The sequence below is a fragment of the Cervus elaphus genome, chromosome X, assembly GCF_910594005.1.
Source record: "Cervus elaphus chromosome X, mCerEla1.1, whole genome shotgun sequence".
Taxonomy (NCBI): domain Eukaryota; kingdom Metazoa; phylum Chordata; class Mammalia; order Artiodactyla; family Cervidae; genus Cervus; species Cervus elaphus.
The window spans coordinates 121,038,304-121,057,912 of NC_057848.1; the positions used below are offsets into that span (position 1 = coordinate 121,038,304).

The 19,609-nt window shown below is 51.6% G+C and overlaps 1 protein-coding gene across 1 annotated transcript; it reads right to left on the reverse strand.

The window, feature by feature from the left end:
• Positions 1–1,841: 1,841 nt before the first annotated feature.
• SUV39H1 (SUV39H1 histone lysine methyltransferase) lies at positions 1,842–15,203 on the reverse strand. Its single transcript, XM_043895418.1, has 6 exons — positions 15,014–15,203; positions 12,805–12,950; positions 10,759–11,421; positions 4,467–4,613; positions 4,243–4,372; positions 1,842–3,508 (listed from the first exon to the last, which is right to left on the reverse strand). The coding sequence occupies exons 1-6, from the start codon at positions 15,030–15,032 to the stop codon at positions 3,375–3,377; spliced, it is 1,239 nt and encodes a 412-aa protein (XP_043751353.1). The 5' UTR covers positions 15,033–15,203; the 3' UTR covers positions 1,842–3,374.
• Between the last annotated feature and the right edge of the window lie 4,406 nt (positions 15,204–19,609).

Genomic DNA, 19,609 nt, shown 5'->3' on the forward strand with positions numbered 1-19,609 from the left:
CTGTGTTTTTTTTGTTGGGGATGTTAGCCTAGGGTATGAGGTTTCTAAGCTGTTTGGGGTCTGTGTTCAGAACGTGTGACCTCGGAGATTTTTGGGTCTGTATCACAGGACATGAAGTCTAGAAGCTGTAGAGGATCCGTGTCCAGATTTTCAGGTCTCTGAGCTCTTCTGTGAACTAGAACATGAGGCCTTTGAGCTGTTTGCAGACGTGTCTCAGTGTTGAAGGCTCTGAGCCGTTTAGGGGGAATCTCTGTCCAATTTGTGACATGTCTGAACAGGAATCTGTTGAGTGTGAGGTTGCTGAGCTGGTTTAGTGCCTGTGTCTCAGCAGATGTGGTTTTGGTGTACCCTACCATCATGTTTGGGATATGAGGTCTCTGAACTGTTTGCCCATCTTTATCCCGGTTTGGAAGTTCTCTGAGAAGTTGCTGGGTCTTTATCCTTGGTTGTGAAGTCTGTGAGTTTTGTGGGGATCTGAAGTCAGACTTTCAGATCTCTGAGCTCTTTGGGTATGTGGGTTGTAAAGCATGAGGTCTCCGAAATGCTTCAGTCTTTCCTAGGATGCCCTGACTCTGAACTGTTTAGAGGTCTGTGTCGGAAGTTGTGGGGTCTCTGAACTGTGTACAGATGTTTCCCAGGGTCAGAATTTTCTGAACAGGGTCTGTTTCTGGGACATGGAGTCTCTGAGTTCTTTGGAGTCTGTGTCCAAGACGTGAGTCTGAGTTGTTTGTGGCACTGTATTCTAGGGAACAAGGCCCCTGAAATGTTTAGTGCTCTGTGTTCCAGGGTGTCTCAGTAACTCGGGGGTCTGTGTCTAAAGTATGAGGTTTTATAACCAGTTAGGGATCTATGTTCTCTTGGGTGTTTGGGTGGTCCATGTCCAGGGTTTCACAGCTCTGCTGTTTGGGGTGCAGGGGTCTATCTGAGGCTGAGGTCTCTGGGCAGTTTGGGAATCAATGATCAGGGGTGAAGGCTCCGAATAGATTGGGGAACAGTATCACAGGTTGTGAGGTCTCTGAGATGTTTATGAATCTCTATCCCACAAATTGGATGCAGTGTGGGGGGCAGCATTTGTAGCCTCAGGGTTCTTTGGAAGTCTTGTGTCCCCTAGTTTCAGTGCAGCATGGGTTATATGTTGTTCGTGTCCAGGTGGGATTGCAGAGCTGTAGGGAGATGTGTCCCAAGGTGTGAGGTCCCTGAGGTCCAGGGTCAATGTCCAGGTTATAAGGTCTATGAGCTGTTTGGAGACCCATGCTTAGGTGCCGAGATCTCTGAGCTGTTCAGGATCCTGTCGCCTGTGTGCAAGGTCTCTGAAATATTTGGGTACCTGTGTCACAGCATGTGTGGTCTCTGAGCAGAACCAAAGGGCATGGGTTCACATTCAGGTTGAAGGATGATGAAGACAAGTATGTATACTTGAAACACCATCTCTTTCTTCTGTTTTATACCCTGGCACATATAGGTGCTCAATAAATATTTGCAGAAAAGCTTCCCCCAGCACATACAGACTTTTCTCTTTGAATGTAGTAAGCAGGCTTCAGGCTCAAAAGTTTGAAAAGCATGGATGATCCAGCTAGAATTGTGTCATATGTATGGCCAGTGATAATGGTTTGTCCATTTCAACAGCAATGGATTTAGTTTGCTTGTTCAGTGTATGATAACATTTAAGTATAAAGCCAGCTTATTTTAGGTCAGCATGTATGTAGACAATGGTGCAAGTGGTGCACTGCAGGGAATGTTAAATGGCTGAGGTTGGAGGACTGCATTCCTGGGCACCCCTGCTCCCAGCCTCTCATCTCCCCAACCCTCACCTACACAAGGTCTTCAATCCCCACACCTTGTTTTTTTCAGTCAATAACCTGTTTTATTGACGCCCATTCCCAGACTGGGAAGGCCAAGGGGATATACAAGAGGAGAATCAGATTCAGTCCAAGCCTGAAGGTCAGTCTGGGGGTGGGGAGCACAGACACACAGATGGACACAAAAACAGACACACAGATCTGGCATCTGCTGGCAGGGCACACAGTCTCACGTGGGGACACTGTGTACAGGTAGTCAGGGAAGGAAGGCTTCCTAGAGAAGACCTCACAGGGGAAGCAAGGGACGAGGCAGCCATCAGCGCCTTCACCTTTTATACATTTGTGGGCAGGGAACTGAGACCAGAGGACCCAAGGTGAGTGCAAAGGGCTGGGGGGTTAGGAGGCGGCAGGGGCTTCCCCTCACCTCGCCACACCCTGGTGGGTAAGCCAGCCCCACCCCATTCTTGGTCTGTGCTTTGCCTTCTGCCACACGGGCCCTTTCCTGGGATCCACCTCCATAGTTTTCAAGGCTTCCCTGAGACGATCCACGTGGACCAGGTGCTCAGCCCAGTGCCTGGCACCTCCTCAGCACCCCATCCATGCACGTTTTGTCTAAGTGCTGTCTACAGCCTAGCTAGGTCTCGGGTCCAGCTCTGGGTGCTATCAGCAGTCCTCACACCGCAGGTTAAGGGCTCCCAGCATCCTTTGAGCTCAAGAGCCCTGGGCACCTTCTAGCTGTTGCAAAGGCAGAGCTGAGTCCCAGCTCACCTTAGTGAAGTCGCTCAGTCGTGTCCGACTCTTTGCGACCCCATGGACTATAGCCTACCAGGTTCCTCCGTCCATGGGATTTTCCAGTCAAGAATACTGGAGTGGGTTGCCCACCTTAAGGACAGGCAAAGTCTGGGCTGCCTCTCATTGGCCAACAGGCCATGGGCATCCACTCTCCTCTAGTGGCATGTGGGTGTCTGCTTCTCAGAGGCACAGCTCTGAAAAGGAGACCCTACAGCTGGCAGGCCAACACCAGCCAGCATGCAAGCATGAGCAGGACCTAGCCACAGCCTGCAGCCCTTGAAGACACCCCCCCTCTTTTCACTAGCACATTTCTGTGGTGGGGGTGGCGAATGGGCTGGGAATCCTGGGCTCTGGGGTCAGCCTGTCCTGGGAGTGCTTCCTCACACCCTTGGGGCAGTAGGGAGAGGGCCTGCAGCAGACCCTTCAAGCTCTGGCCAGAAGCAGGTGCACAAACAAATGTTTCTACTTTGGGTATGGGCTGGGGTTCAACCCTCGGACCGCCTTGCTAGGCCATGAATCCCAACTGCAGAAAGTCCTGGTGTTGAAAAATCACTTCTGAAGGTGGGCAGGGGTTTGTAAGTGCAACCCATGGATGGGGCTGGGACAGGGAGAGGGGACTCCTGGAGTCCGTCCTCCCCATGGCCATGCAGCCCTGAGCAGGGGGCAGGCGGAGGCAGGCAGGAGGCCCTGGCAGTCGTTCTTCAACAGGAGGGCAGCAGTGGGTGGGTGGGGTGGGCAGCTTTTTAGGCCCCCCTGGTCAGTCTGGCCTCAGACTTCATGGGGCTAGAAGAGGTATTTGCGGCAGGATTCAGTCCCACACTTGCATTCAATGCGGACCCGCTTCTTGGGAGAGCCGGGGAGCCCAGCCAGACCAAAGTTGGAGTCCATGCGTGTGCTCTCCATGTCCACGGGGTCCACTGTGGAGTCACAGCCAGAGGGGGGTACTTGTTAGACAGAAGGCCAAGATGGAGGGGTCCCGCTGCCCTTTTTACCATAGGACCCAGGGGTCTGAGGGGCGGGGAGCAGGTCTGAGATGTGAGTCAGGTAGCGGGTCATGGGGTTGGTGGTTTCAGGCAGGGGCCAGGGCTTCCACTAGAGGGGTGTTCAGGTGTTAGGAAGATGGCCAGGGAGTGAGGGTTCTCGGAGGAGGCAGGGAGCTGTCAGGGGTGACCAAGAGGGTTGTATCAGACAGGGGTCAGGAATGGAGGGTCACCTGGGCATCCAGAGGGGCATCTGAACTCTCCTGCCAAAGATTCCCCTTGAGTGTCTCAGAGGTGGCTAGTTTGTCAAGAAAGGGACTGGCTGGAGGCCACAAGGGTGTCCAGAGGCTTGGAATGAGGAAGGTCAAAGGGGGTTAGGAGCAGTGAAGGTTGGGGGACTGGGGAAATTCAGACAAGATTGCAATCAGGAGGAGTGTCTCAACTCTTGAGCCAAACATCCTCCCCCAGGAGCCTTAGGAGAAGTTGGTATGAGGGTCTCAGGCTTGGGGTCCAGTGGTTAGGAATGAAGGGATCCCCAAAGGGTAGGCATGAATCCAGGAGTCCAGATAGGAGACTGGGAGTGAGGAAGAGCATCTTAAAGCTCCTTGGGGAGGGGTCCTCATGTCCCATGTCATTGTGTGTCCCTGCCCCCAGTCCCCTGCCACCCCCACCTTGCATGTTGTAATCAAAGGTGAGCTCCTCGCCTGCCCGGATGGTTCTGGTGGCAAAGAAAGCAATGCGGGGCAGCCGCTCATCAAGGTTGTCTATGAAGACGTTGTACACCTGGAGGTTGGGGTCACACTGGGCAAAAAAAAAAAAAAAAAAACACGGCAGGAGGGTGAGGAGGGGCCCCAGCCTGCTCCTCCCAACCCCCTGCCCACCTGCGGGTACCCACACTGTGGTTGACAAAGTGGGAGATGTTGCCGTAATAGGCGGCGTCCACAGTGTACACATCCTCCACGTAGTCCAGGTCGAAGAGGTAGGTGGCACCCTGGCGGTCATAGATCTGGCCCCGCCGCTCTGCCTCCTCTGAGGTAATGATCTGGGGAGAAGGCCACAGGGGAGAGGAGGTTGGCCCAGAAGGTTCAGGAAAGCCAGCACAGCTTCTGACCCCCAACCTGGCCCCCTGGAGGAGAACAAGGGAGCAAGGAGGCACCCCTGTGGCTGGCTCAGCAGCAATACACAAGGGCTGCCAGTCCTTCTCAGGCCTCTAGAGGGTATGGTGAGTCTCTCAATGGTAGGTGGAGGCCAGCCACAAGGTCCAGGAGAGAGAGAGAAACCCCCTTAGTGAGAGACCTACATCAAAGGTGAGGAAGAAAAAGACCCAGGGCTGAACAGAGAAGGGCGGGGAGAGTGGGAGTGAGAGGCTGATCCAGGGCAAGAGAGCCTGAGGCATTGAAAGACCCAGCACAAGAGAATCAAGCCAGTGCAGGTCGGTGTGTGTGCACTGTGTTCTCAGTCGTGTCCAACTCTTTGCAACCCCATGAACTGTAGCCCGCCAGACTCCTCTGTCCATGGGATTCTCCAGGCAAGAATACTGGAGTGGGTTGCCATTCCCTTCTCCAGGGGGGTCTTCCCAACCCAGGGATCAAACCCATGTCTCTTATGATTCCTGCACTGGCAGGTGAATTCTTTACCACTGTTCCACCTGGGAAGCCTATGCAGGGCAGTGTAGACAGCAAAAAACACATAGTGAGCAAGAGAGGCCTGGGGAAAGGGAGACTGAATGAATGAGAGAGAGACTGAGATGCCAGAGCCAGAGGCAGAGTTAGACACACAGAATCTTAATGCAAAGGTCCCGGGTCCAGAAAAAAGGCCAAGACCCCAGAGAGTCTGATAGCACACACACACAAAAAAAGGTGGAGGCTAAAAACTCAGAGAGAGAAGGAAGAGGAAAGTGAGACCAGAGCACAGATGAGACCACCTCACTCAGGTCTAACATTGTGCACTGCCAACAGCTGGTATTTAAGACAGCAAGAGGCATATCCTCCTCCCCAGCTGGGTCCCCGCCTGTCCTAGTAACTGGACCACTATCCTAGCCCAGCCTGTCCTTGCCTCCCAAGTGCTGGCAACAGACTCCCCACCCCAACCCCCGCCACACACCACCCCTCCTCTATCCCTCGTGTCCCCTCTTCCTGGTCAACCACAGCCTTCTGGTAATCCCCAACCATGCTGCCTCTGGGTGAGGTCCCACCAGTAGCAGAGACTTCCCCTTCCCCAGCCTGGGTTCCCCTAGACCAGGGTCAGCCTCATTCTCCACTCCTGGGTTCTTGCTGCCTATCAGCCACAGGTGTCAGCGCAGTATGCCGCTGACCTGCAGCAGACACCTGTCGTGTATTCCGCTCTCTAGCTCGGAGCCCTGACCTCTGTCCAGCAGTGGTTCTAAAAGCAGCTCAGGTACTCTTTTTGCCACATCCCATCTTCCTTTCCTCTCCCTCTGTCAGAGACCACCGCCCACCACTACCCTCCTTCCACACTGGACATAAGCCTGAGACCCACCCCACCCTCCTTTCTTGCTCATTCTCATGCCAGCCTGTGACCAACCTCTGTTTTCTCTAGCCTCCTCCCTGCCTCCTCCATAATCACCTCCAGCCTCTGCTCCGTGCTGAAGGCTGATCAACAGCCCCCTTAGAAGACGCAGGCTTATCCCTTGGGCCATGCTGCTCACTGCCCCATACTCCAGCTCCATTCCTTGAGGAACCTGGTTTCCCCATCCCAATTTTTGTTTGTTCACTCATTCATTCAGTAGATTTTCATGGGGCCTACCCTGTGCCTGGTCCCAGTACTCAGGGGTCACAGTTGGGTGGGGGAGACACAGGACCAGGCTGGTCCTGGCCCTCGGGGGCCATTGGCGGGAGAGTACAGGGACCAGGCCCGGTCTGGCCTTCATGGATCACAGTCTAGTTAGTGCTTAGAGCTTGAGGGGCAGTGGAAAAGACAGATACCATCTAAAGGCAACTGCAGATCACAAAAGGGCTTTGACCAGATTGAAGAGTGGGGACTCTCCCCTGTGGGACAAAACAGGAGTCACAGAAGCATTTTGAGTAGGAGTACATCAAGGTCAGCCTCCTTCCACCTCCCAGGGAACACACTCTACCTTCTGATGTCAGCTCCCACAGATGTCACTTATCTGTGCAGCCTTCCTGAAGCTCCCGCTCCCCACCCACCACCGCCTCTAGAAGCCTGGGATCAAAGGGCAGCCTCTCCTGGGCTCACCAGCAGACCAGGTGGTGCCTGGGCTGGTTTTTCCCTTTGGGTCCCTCCCCAGCCAGACGGAATGCCCACCTCCTCCCCAGTTTCTGTTTTCCTGTCTGTTCTTCTCCTACTTGCTCCCTCAGTCTCCCCATGAGTGAGTCACACTGCAGACCCTGCAGGGCACAAATGGTTCCTTCTTGCTTCTTTTCAGCCCCACTCTGTAAGGGTTGGTCCACCCCAAAAACTTGAGACCGAAACAGTCCATGTCCCTGCTCCCTACCAGAGTGACTGGGGAAGATAGACGGGCTAGAAGCTGGCAGCCGGGAAAGGATTTTGATGGGAATGGGAACCAGAAGACTCAGAAGCCAGTTGCTGCTCTGCCCCCTCCCGGATATGGGATCCTGAATGTTCTCTCCCTGTGCCTGTTTTCTCAGCCAAATAAAACAAACAAACAAACAAACCCAAACCACAACACTCCACCAGGTCTGGCAGGACACCAGTTTTAGACATTTGGGCACGTTACCTCTCTGTGCCTCAGTTTTCTCATCTGTAGAATGGAGAGCACAATAATCCCAACTTGACAGGGGCTGTTGTAAGAATCCAACAAGTTCAGATATGTGAAAGGGGTTTCTGTTTGTTTTCGTGTTAGGAGTGGCTGAGTACTGTAGCTTGTCAAAATCTAACAGGCTCCCTTCTTTTGTGTGCCCTTTCCCAAGAAAAGAAAAACTTCTGCTAATTAAATGATGATATGCCATCATTTAATTAAACTAATTAAAGTGAGGTTCACCTTCATTTCAGAGTTGAAAAAAACATGAAGAAAGTGCATGTTTCAGAATGGATAAACTAGGCTATGTTCTCTGGTGGGTTAGGGTGGTGATGTTTCGATGAACGTGGAAGCACAGCTGGTGTGGGGACTGACAGAGCAGAGGTGGAGAGTGAACTGGGTTCCAGAGTGAAGGGGGTCAGAGGTATGCCCCCAATTATGTAACACCCAGGAGGCCAGCACCACATAATCAAGTAAGTTAATATTTCTGCAAAATGACGAATATGCACACCAAGTGGGGTAAACACACTACAAATAGGCATATATCCAGTCAGGTTGGCTTTTGCAGCCAGGTAGGCTACAGAAATTTTTGATGTCTGGGCATTTTGGATGTTCTGAATTTTGTTTTTGTTTGTTTGTTTTTTAGTTCTACCACTTTATTGCTACCAACCCATCTCCCTCCACCCTTGTCATGTAATACGTCATGTGAGCATGTCACACACATGCTCAGTCATGTAACCCCAATGGACTGCAGCCCGCCAGTCTCCTCTGTCCGTGTCCAGCAAGAATACTGGAGTGGGTTGCCATTTCCTTCTCCATGAATTTTGGACTATAATGGCTAACGTTGTTTGAAGACTTACTGTGTATTGAACACCAAATGCTTCACACATCATAACTCACTTTAGTTCTTGGAACAAGTCTATGCGGTGGGTGCTATTATCATTCCCGTTACACAGATTAGGAGACTAAGACAAACAGGTTAAGTGACTGCTGATGAGTGGTGGAGCTGGGATTCAGCCTCAGGCACCCAGACTCCATCCTCTTGAGCCCTCTGCCATGCTGCCTTGTCAGAGTGGGATGCAGGGGGATGGTTTTGGACCTGGCCGTGTTTGGGGGCCTGTGCTGCCATCAGGAGGACCCATAGGTCTAAGGATGTCAGAGGTGGGCCTGGAAGTCACTGAATGTGGCAGGAGGGAAGCCAAGAAATACCTTGAAGAGAATGTGGGAAGAGTGGGAAGAGTGAGGATAGGAAATGAGAGGGTCCCCAGTAACTGCCATGTTTATAGCATGGAGGAGTAAGGATGCTAAGGAAGAATGGTGTGAAAAGAGTCAGGCTTGTGGGCCCTTGGGGTGCCAATGAGCTGAAGACTGTTCCTCCTCCTCGCCTGTCAGCATCTTCTTGTGCTGCTGACAACTCCTCCAGAGACGGCCAGTGCAGTGAAGCTAGGTACACCCCTGCTCTGGACTTCCTCAGGACCACTGAATCCTGTGGGTGTGGACACCTCCTCCCCTGCATGGCTACAACCCTCTGGGTTGTGACATCTCTTCCACACTGTTGCTCTCCCTCTAAGACCTGAATATCTCCACCGGAGTGTCAGGGCTCTGAGGGTGTGGACACTTCCTCCAGGCTGTCAGAGCCTCTTTGGTGTACACCTGAGCTTCTTGACTGTCACTATCCCACTGGGGTGAGGACATTTCACTTTCCTGACTGTCAGGGCAGCGTGAGCGTGGACACTTCTTAACTCGGACTGCCAGGGTCCTATGGAGAGCTTGCCCTCTTCCTTGGGTCGCACTGGGACATAGACACCTCTTCCTACAGACTATCAGGAACCCTCTGAGCTGTGGCTGCCTCCTCCTTCCTCTAGACTGTAAAGTCCTTCGACACGTGGACATTTACTCCACCTGACCCCCAGGATTGTCTGGGGTGTGGATATCTCTTCGTTCAGACTGTCAGGGTCCTCTGCAGTGTGGACTGCTCAGTCTCTAGACAGTTTCTGTTCCCCCCACCCCCTGGGGCTATGACCCTCTCTATAGTTCCCTAGGGCTTCCCAGGTGGTGCTAGTCGTAAAAAAAAAAAAAAAAAACAAACACCTGCCAATGCAGGAGATGTTAAGACATGGCTTCAATCCCTGGGTCAGGAAGATTCCCTGGAGGAGGGCATGGAAACCCACTCCAGTATTCTTGCCTGGAGAATGCCGTGGACAGAGGAGCCTGGCAGGCTACAGTCCATAGCGTCGAAAAGAGTCAGACACGACAGAAGCAATTAAGCACACACACATAGTTCCTCAGAACAGGAGCCTCTCCTCTTCATCACTGTTATCACTATAGCCAATGCTGTCACCTCCCAGCTTTATCACACCCCTAAGAGACCCACAGAAATACAGAGGTGTCTGGGGCTGTCCCTGTGACAAGGTACACTCATGGATTTAAATGGTCATGGTCCAGGGATGTTAAATGTTCCCCAATGCATGACACGGTCCTATGTAACAAACAACTGTCTCACCCCAAATGCCCACCACGACCCACTTCAGAACTTGCTGTTGCAGACACCTGCTAGTTATTCACCCAACCCCCTTTTGTTTTCCACTTGGGCATATGGCTGAATCATGCTTCGCAGCTGCCTTTGAACTGAAGTAAGGCCCATGACTCGGTTCCAGCCAATAGGTGTGGGCAGACATGATATGCACCGCATCCTGGCCCGGCCAATTAGAGACCTCCCCTTCTGCCCCCCTCAGCCCACCCACCAGGCAACACTGAGGATCAGAGGCAGCTCTAAGACACGGTAAAGGCACAAGAGGGAAAGAACCTAGGCGGCCATGCCATTTGGGTGGAAGGATACCACCCAAATGCCCACGTAGACAGTTACAGGAGCAAACGGATTGAGAACATGTGAAGCCCCTAAGATGTTGTCTGGCATGCAAATAGCCTGCCTAACACAGCATCAGCTTTGCCCTAGTGTCCTGCAGTGGCTAGAGGGGGAGGTAGCCAACCCTGCCCCCGCTTCCCGCCCAAGGCAGACTGTGTTCCTTTTGTGCAGATTAGTAAAAAAAAAAAAAAAAAAAAAAAAAGTGCTCCTGGGCAGACACTGCCTGGTGATAAGCTGGACCCTCATGAAATGAGAAGAGGAAGTGCCTTTTCAGATGATGCAATCCTGTGCAGACCACGTGGCCTGTTAAAAGGAATGCTGTCTGGATTTCAGTTCCCACTTACCTCTTTGCTAGGTACCCTTATGAAGTCAACCCGGTTTGAAGGTATTTCAACGTGCCTTTAACTACCAGCGTGGAATATGTGCCCAGGATGTCCCTCTCACACTCAGGTTACCCCCTCAACACCTTTTCCCCAGGGAAAGCAGGAGAGCTTTGGGCATACAGCGGGGAGAGGCAGGCGCTCAGGGTGGGAACACACAGTGGGGAAAGCCATACACACCCACCCAGCCCTGTCTCCCTACCTCTCCCACGTACTCCATGACGAAACTGTTCTTGCGGATCTTCTCCAACGTGCGGACACCCCAGCCACGTCCATCATCCGTGCGGAAGATGCAGAGGTCGTAGCGGATGCCCTTCTGTACCACGCGGTTAGGGCAGTCATAGCCACAGCGGCAGCGGGAGTTGCACTCGTAGATGGGCAGCCCGGCTCGCAGGCGCACCTGGCCCTGGTCATTGTAGGCAAACTTGTGCAGTGATGCCCCAGGGCAGCAGCCTCCGGCCGGTGCCCACAGACAGTCCTGGCACTCACAGCCCACAGCCACCTGGTTGAGGGTGATGCCCTCACCAACACGGTACTCGTTGATGTACACGAAGGCCCGTGGGGGGCCATCCAGGTCCACTTCGTTCTCCACGGTGATGCGTCCCAGGTGGCTGCGCTTGGCATTGAGCTCCTGCTCCCAGCGCCGCAATGCCCGCCTCTGCTTGGCCTTCTGCACCAGGTAGTTGGCCAGGCTTGGGTCCAGGTGCCGGGGTGGCTTCGACCGGTGGTGCCGCCGGAGCAGCTCCCTTTCCAAGTCCTTGTGGAACTGCTTGAGAATGCGCACACACTTGAGATTCTGCCGTGGTTCCCAGGTGCTCTCGGAGTCTGGGTACCCACGCCATTTTACCAGGTAATACTCCTGTTCCTGGGGGGGGGGTGGGGAAGGGGTGGGGGCACTGTAAGTGACAGATGAGACCCTTGGGCCAGCTCTTGTGGCACTTCCATCCCAACGCCTGTGGGCAACACCCAAACTGCTCCTTTCCTAGAATGACTCTTTGCAGTGATTAAAAAACATGGGCTCTCAGAGTGAGGCTCACTAGGTTCAAATCCCTCTCTTCCCCTTACTATCTGTCTATATCCAACTTTTAATTTTATCTTCCAAACCTATTCCCTCCTGCTAGCTGTTCAGCTTCACCTCTCAGAGTCATCTTTGACTCCTTTTTCTCACACTCCCCACATCCACCCTCAGGAAACCCTTCAAGCTACATCCAGAATCCTACACTTCAAATCTCTGTCACCACCCTCATTGCTCGCCTGGAATACAGCAGCAGCCTCCTCACTTGTCCCTCTGCTTCCACCCTCACCCCAGGTCTGTTCTCCACACAGCAGCCAGAAGGATCTTTTCTTGCTGAGAGGCACTACAGGATAGAGTTTAACTACACAGATTCTACAACTAAACACGTTGGGTACACATCCTGAATCTGCCGCTCCCTAGTAGTGCAGACTTAAACTCAGGCAGTTATTTAACCTCACTGGGTCTCAGTTTCCTCATCCTGTAAATAAGAAAAAAAGAGCAGATATTTGTCTAGCATTCATTATGTAGAAGGTACTGTTCTAAGCAACTTATATGTATTATTAGCTAATTTAACCCTCACAACTCTATATAAGGTAGATACTGCTAATTATCCCCGTTTTATAGATGAGGAAAATGAAGTACAGAGAATTTGGGTAAGTTTTCCAGGGTTACACAGCCTGGATGTGAACTGAAGCATGCTGGCTCCAGGCTGTTCTCTTAACTGTCCTGCCATTATCTACTCCGGCAACAGTAACAGTTGCCATTTTACAATGTTGCTGGTGGGATTAAACTAGTTTCTAAAAGAAAGTGCCTGGCATACAAAGTGCTCAAAACCATTCAGTTCAGTTCAGTCGCTCAGTCCTGTCAGACTCTTTGTGACCCCATGGACTGCAGCATGCCAGGCTTCCCTGTCCATCATCATCAAAACCATTAGCTATCATTATCTCCACTCCTGGGCTCAGCATCTCAATCTTTGCAATTGGTTTGTATTCAGAGGGAGGTGGGAGGAGAGATTTATTTAGGGATTCTTTCTGGCTCTTGCCCTTCTCAGAAAGCCACTTGGTTTTCCCACCTGTAAAATGGAGATGATAAGAGGGCCTACGAATCCTACGTTTTTAAGATCAGAGGAGAAAACTGCTTTTGGAAACAGATGTGGGTAATGGGGGAGGAGGGGGACAGGAAGCCAGCTTCCTTGAGTCACCTCTGCCCTGGCCACAGTCACCCCAGACTCACGCGGATCTTTTTGTAATCGCACAGGTACTCGACTTCAAAGTCATAGAGGTTCCTCTTGGAGACGCCAAGGGCAGGGCAGGAGAGCTTGGCCAAGCGGCACAGGTCCTGTAGCTGATTCCAAGAAGATTTGCAACACACACTGCAGCCTAGAACAAAGAGGGCCAGGAAGAACTATTGCTGGGCATCCTGGTGAGGCCAGGGGTCAAAGAGGACCCCAAATCATCCCTGGGACTTCCAAAGGACTACCTCAGAGTCAGTGAAATTTAATCCACAGGCCTTCCCAATGCTAAGACCCTTCTACAACAAAGATGTGCCACTCCCATCTACCCCAGTGCCCACTGTCCACGGCTTACCCTGGAGCAGCAGACTTCTAAGTGGTTTCTGCTGCTTGGATCAGATCGTCCTAAAGGAATCTATTCCCCACCCCTCCTCCGGAGCTTCCAGCTCCCTCTATATCATTCTTTAAACTGCCTGCAAACCTCCTAGGAGTTCAGGACCTAACTGTCATTCTCCCCACTTTGCAAAAGAAAGAGAAAAATCCCCATCTCAGTAGGGTGCACTGTCCCAAGGTGGGTGGGTAGGGATGGAATTAAAGCCTCCAGGGTACCAGACAAAGGCATTAACTGGAAAGACTGGTCCACAGTCTCATCTGTAACCCCTGGTGCCAGGTGTTTTAGAATCCAAATTCTTTTTGGGGGATTTTACAAGTGTAGTTCTAGGTATATCCCCTACATTCCCTAACACAGCCCTAGTGTGGTCAAGGGCATCAAGCCATAATCAAACACATTAATAGTTCTGCAGAAAAAGTGAATTTTCACACTGAATAAGAGAAAGATGAAAGATAGTGGCAGTGACAGCCTAATTTTGCCACTGAATGACACCAAATTTAAGTTTTCAGGGCTTTTTAGATTTTGGAATTAAGAATAAGAGATTGTGGAGTGGTATTAGATTATAGGAATCGTCCCCAAATGATTCATGTGGGTGCCTTAAAATCCGTAAGATATATTTTTTTAGGCTGCATTTTGATTTTGTCTCATTCATATTTCTGTGAAGGGTAAAGCTCGCCCAAAGGAGTGTGCTCTGAATTCAAGAACAGACAGAACAAATAGGTTAGTGTGGGGGGGGGGGGGGCTACCACAGGACAATTTTTTAATTTAAAAGACTTCTTTTGGTTCAAGGCATGTTCTTGATTGCTGTGCTTTAGAAGCCATTTTATAAAATCATTTCACAAAACCCTTGTTCCAAATGTAATCAGTCAGTCCTCATCCTGTTTCATCTTTTAAAAATGTTTAATATTTTCTACCTTACATTACAAAACCCGAAACTCATGGTTAAATACTCTAGATGTCAACCTACAAATGTACAAGAGCTTTGCAAAATTATTGCGTGTGCATTTCCACCCCTTCTCTTAGACAGGCCTAGTGGAGACTCGGCCTGTACCCACGCCTTCCTTTCCCTATGATGCCTCTCCCTTGCAAACTTGCAATTGAAGCCCCAACTAATGTGATCCCAACTCACATATGCTGCTGTCTCCGCACTGACCACAGGTGGACTCTCCTACCCTCAGAGCTCCCCCTCACACCTGTGGAACCCATCCTCCCCGCAGCTTCCCTCATCCAGAGGGGCCCACCTTCCCCAACACACTGAGTCACCCCTCTTTGCCTGCGCATGAGGGAGCCCAGCTCTCCCATTAGGGAAGCCCTCTTCCCCTCTTCCTGGGGAAGTTCTCTCTGCCGCAAATCCTTCCCCCATCACGCTGCGAGCAGATATCCTCCCCCTGAAGAATCCCCTGGCCCCCAACTCTGAAAAGGAGGTCCGTCCCCTTCCCTCCCTCCCCTTCCGGCGTCTCGCGTGGACACCAAGAGGGTAACGGTCACCGGCGGCCAATTTTCCCGCGCGCGGGCGCGGCCTCCCCCAACAAGCCCCCGCGCGTGCGCGCGCCGTCCGGTCGCAATCCGCGGCGCGCGCCCCCCTCTCGCGTCCCCACTTAGCCCCGCGCCCGCCGCGTTCCAAGGCACGCGCCCCCTCCCCTCAGCCCCGCCCAGCCCCGCGCGCCAGGCCCGCGCGCCTCGAGCCCCAGCCTTCAGGCGCCGACCTTCCGGCTCCCGGCCCGGTGGCCTCGGACGCCGGGGGCCCCGAGTCCGCGACACCACCCCTTCAGCCCACCCAGCCTGCCAGCGGGCCCGCATCGCTGCCGCCACTGCTTCACCTTTTAAATTTTCCGCCATCTTTCCCCACGGCTAACGACATTCGGGCCTAACCGGCCTCGCGAGAAGAGAGCTCGCGCGGGCGTGGCCGAGAACGCGCAGCCTATTGGCCGCGCCGTGCAACGAGCAGCGCCTGCGCGGACCAACCGGCGAGCCGTGACCGGACCCCTCCCAGCCACCCGGCTCGGTCCCGAAGGCGGGTGCTCGCCAGTGCTTTGCGAGAGTGCGTCTGGGGGGCGGCAGCGGCAGCGGCAGCAAGGGCGGCTGAGGTTGCCGGAGGCCCTGCCCGCACGCTGGTCTGTCTGTCACGCTGTCAGCCAATCACGTTGTCAGCCAGCCACAAGAGGGGATTCTCCGTCCTGTCAGACCCCCAATTACCTCCGTCAGTCAGTCCGTCACCATATTTTAACCCCAAGCAGGCCGTGACTCCCCAGGTGGACTACCGCCGCATACAGCTGCTCGGGCAGTCACCCGACTGAAATCCATCACCACTACCACTGTCTCATCAGACCCCCGCCCGCCATTCACGCTGTCAGTCTGTCAGTAGCAGCATCCATTCTTGCTTTCAGGCCAGCTGCGAGGCCCCCGAGGCAGACAAATGGCGTTGACAACAGCTATGCCGCTGTCAGCCAGCCTGTCATTCCCTTAGACTGTCCCTTCATCACACCATCAGTCTGTCCAGTAGCCAGGCTCTCCATCTACCCTGGCCCTGGGAGCAGCTCCGAATTCCCTGGGGGAAATCGTCTCACCACCGCCCAGGAAGCCAGCTGGGCCCTCCGGCTGGCTGTGATTATGTCAGGACAGGCTGTCATTGTCAACATCGAATGTAGCCCTGTCGTGTGGGCTACACTCTCCACTGTCAGCTGGTCACTCCGTAATTCTCTCAGGTTCCTCCCCATTCATGCCATGATCAGGCAGTTTATTCCCCCAGAGCACGTACTCACAGCAGCTAAAGCCTCCAGGCCACCTGTCAGTGGCCAGCAATCTGTCATTTCTCAGGCAAGGCATACTCTCCATTGGTCGATAAGTCAGCATTCTCTGACCCCCGGGCCCTTTAGGGTGGATGTGATTCTGTCTGCAGACGGCCATGGTTTCAGGCAGCTACACTGATTTTTCAGTGGGCCAGCTGGCCTGTGAATCATTCAGTCTGCCCCTTGTATCAGTCAACCAGGTAGCCATTCTCAACATCTGACTGATCACACGGTCTGTCAAGCATGCTGTGATTTGTTCACAGTAGACAGTCAGTCACTAGATATAGTTGCCTATCAGGCAGCCACAGATCTGTCCATCAGTCAACCTGAAATTCCCTCAGGGTAGACCTCCTTTAGGGGCTTCCCAGTGGCTCAGTAGTAAAGAATTTGCCTGCCAAGGCAGGAGATACAGGTTTGATCCCTGGGTTGGGAAGATCCTCTGGAGTAGGAAATGATAACCAACTCTAGTATTCTTGCCTGGAAAATTCCATGGACAGAGGAGTCTGGTGGGCTGCAGTTCATGGGGTTGCAAAGAGTAGGACATGACTGAGCGACTGAGCAGATCTCCTTTACACACTCCCAGACAGTGTAACATCCACACACACCCTCCGGTGTGATTCCTAGCAATAGCCAGCCATTCACAACATCCGGCTACCCAGGCAGGCAGCAACAGCATGGGTCATCAGTCAGTCAACCTGTAAGTCCATCAGGAGGCTGCCTCTCTTTTGCACCATCAGGTCATCAGCCCCAGCCAGTCCCAAGCAGGCTGTAATTCAGTCAGATTTTAAGTAGCTCACAGTGTCATGTCCTCAATTTGCATAAACCATGCTGTCATGTCCTCAAATTGCCCCTCTCCCTGATGCTCCATGCTTTATGTAGTCAACCAAATGGTTATTCTGTGCCTGCCAGTCCAACTGTGAGCCAGCTGGAGAAATGACTGGTCAGGATGAGGTTCCATTAGCCCCTGCTTGCCATGGGTGGAACAGTTAACAGTGGAAGTCTCACCGTGAATTCTTCTTCTCTCCCTTATTACTTCTAGAACAGTCAGATGCTGGTCCTCACATGACCCCAGTCTCCCCAGGCAGGCAGGACCATCCCACTCCTAGGAGCCAGGAGGCCTGTCCAACCCACAAAAGTAGTTTAAGGCATGAGCTCTTTCTTTTTCTTTTTTTTGGCATGACCTCTTTCTGCCTGAATCTGGGGAAGATGTAGTGGTTTACAGGTGTTGGGGACCATCCCTCAGTCTTCCCTAAATAGGATAGTATAGTGGGTAAAGGCTTGGATTTTAGAGCCCAACTACCTGGGTACAATCCAAACTCAACCCTTCACTAAAGTGTGGGACCTTAGGCAGTTTCTTCATCTGTAAAACCTTGGATGAGTGACCTTGGGGTGGGTATCTCTTGCTCATCTGGGAAATGAATCTTTCTGGGCTAGCACCTTTTTAGGATACCGCAAAGTAAGAAAAGACCCTATTATCACTGTGTCCTACACCCAGCTGCTCATCTGTTCACTCAGCATTAATTTAGCCCATACTCTGTAGACTACTTCTCCCAGTGCAGGGCCAATACAAGATTTTATCCTTTCCAAGCTGCACAAGTTTGACTGGCTTTTAATATAAACCTCACATTGGAGTGTACCACACATACAGAAAAACAAGGAGACCATGGTTGGTGACCCCGTGTAATGAGTTTCACAAATGAACATACATGTGGAATCGGAATTCAGGTTAAGAAACATTGTCAGCCAGGGCCCTAGAAGCACTTAATTGTTTAACATCTCCAAAATCAGACTGTCTTAAAAGCACTGATGGGTCATAACTTAACTGAAAGTACTTTTTTTGTCTTTTTAAGTGATATATAGAATAATGGTGCATTTTATAATCAGTGGTGACTCAGGATCAGCGACACCCAATAAAAAAATGGTAACAACAGCAGAAACAGCATCTCATGTTTATAAATGCCTACAAGGAACCAGGAACTTTGCAAACACTATCTACTTTCATTCTTGTCACAACCCCGTGATTACAGTAAGCATTTGTATCTTCATTTTAAAGACTGAAGAAACTGAGACCCAGAGAGGTCAAGCAACTTCCCCATAGTCAACTCTTTTACCCCACATCTGTGCTTGCTCTAGCCAATGCTCCTGCGGATTCAGAGGTTGTATGATGTAAGGTCTTTTCCAGAACAAAGCCTGCCCAAAGGGTTATGGAACTCTGGATTTGGCAGGGGTAGAAGTGATATGACAGGCCCTTCCTAGACTCAGTGCTTGCCATGGGAACCCAACCAGGGTGGGGTGGGGAGTGGAGTAAAGGATGAAGAATAATGAAAGAATTCAAGGGAACCCAGGACTCCCTCCTTCTCCAGCTTCCATGGCTGCAGGGAAATTCTTAAGGGGCAAAGTCAGCTCCTACTCCTTACACCTCCACCCTTCTCTAACCCCTTAAGCTGCCCTTGGATGGTTCAGAAATTCTTGCACTGGTCTTGCAGATGGAAAAAGTCTGCCCCCTTTGAATTCCCCCTCACCTTTATTTTCCTCCCTGCTCTCTTCCTACTCTGAAGGTAGGAAACCTGAGATCTTGTATCCACCAGGTTTCAGAAATGGGAAGGGGCAGACCCCTCTATTCTAGGCTTTGATGTACAATAGTTTCTAATTACCCCCTTGGAAACAGCTTTGAACACCAGGGACAGTTTTGAATTGGGCCTTTATCGCCCTCTGGAGAGCAAGTTATAGAGGAGGAGGGTGACCCAGTGGGATCCCAGTTGAAAATAGGTTACATATTGTTGCCCCCATTGTATAGATGAGGAAACTGAGGCTCAGAAGTGAGTCATCTTGCCTGGGATCTAGAGCAGATCTATGTGATTATTAAATCTTTGCCTCTTTCATTGCCATTGGCCAGGACTTAGATTGCACTGGGAACCAGGCAGAATCAAATTTTGGCATTGAGAGGGGGATCCTGCCCAGCAGGATCCTAGTGTAGGAGTTGTGTGGATGGAGAGTGGGAAGTCTGATCATTGAGTGCTCTCTTGATCTAATACTGTGTTGATTGCACCTTTTTTAAAATAAGTGTACAAATAACTCTCACTCATTCACCACATTCAGCCTCACACCAAGCTTTTTCCCACCTCAGGGCCTTTGCATTGGCTGTTCCCTCTGCCTGGAAGGCCTTCCCCTCTAAATATTCACATGGTTGATTCCTTTCTCTTTAGGTCCAGCATAACTGTCACCTCCTCCAAGTGGCTTTCCCTGAACTCTCCATCTTACCATCACTTCCCCTCAGCACAACATAGCTCTTACCACGATCTGTAACTCTTTTTGTTTTTACTTAATTCCTTGTTTCTTGTCTATCTCCTGCCCGAGAATGTTGACCTCACAAGACCAAGAACTTTTGTTGTTTGTTTCCCATTGCTTTATCCCCAGCCCCCAAGGTAGTGCCTGGCAATAAATATCTGTGGAAAGAAGGAAGGGCAGAAGGAAACAAAGAAATACAGACTAAATGACCAAGGGAACAAATGAATGAATAAATATATATATGTAAGGCGAAACAAATGAAATGGGAGTAAAAGGGACTTTGGGGGAAAAGGACCCCAAATTCTCATATTTGGTAGGTAAAGAAACTGAGATTTAAAG

What these genes read in the sequence shown, in the direction of transcription:
- SUV39H1 (XM_043895418.1), bottom strand. An exon ending in GCGATTACAAAAAGATCCGC is followed by an intron (nt 11,422 to 12,804) that starts GTGAGTCTGGGG and finishes CCCCCCCCCCAG; the next exon opens with GAACAGGAGTATTACCTGGT. An exon ending in TCATGGAGTACGTGGGAGAG is followed by an intron (nt 4,614 to 10,758) that starts GTAGGGAGACAG and finishes CCTTCTCCCCAG; the next exon opens with ATCATTACCTCAGAGGAGGC.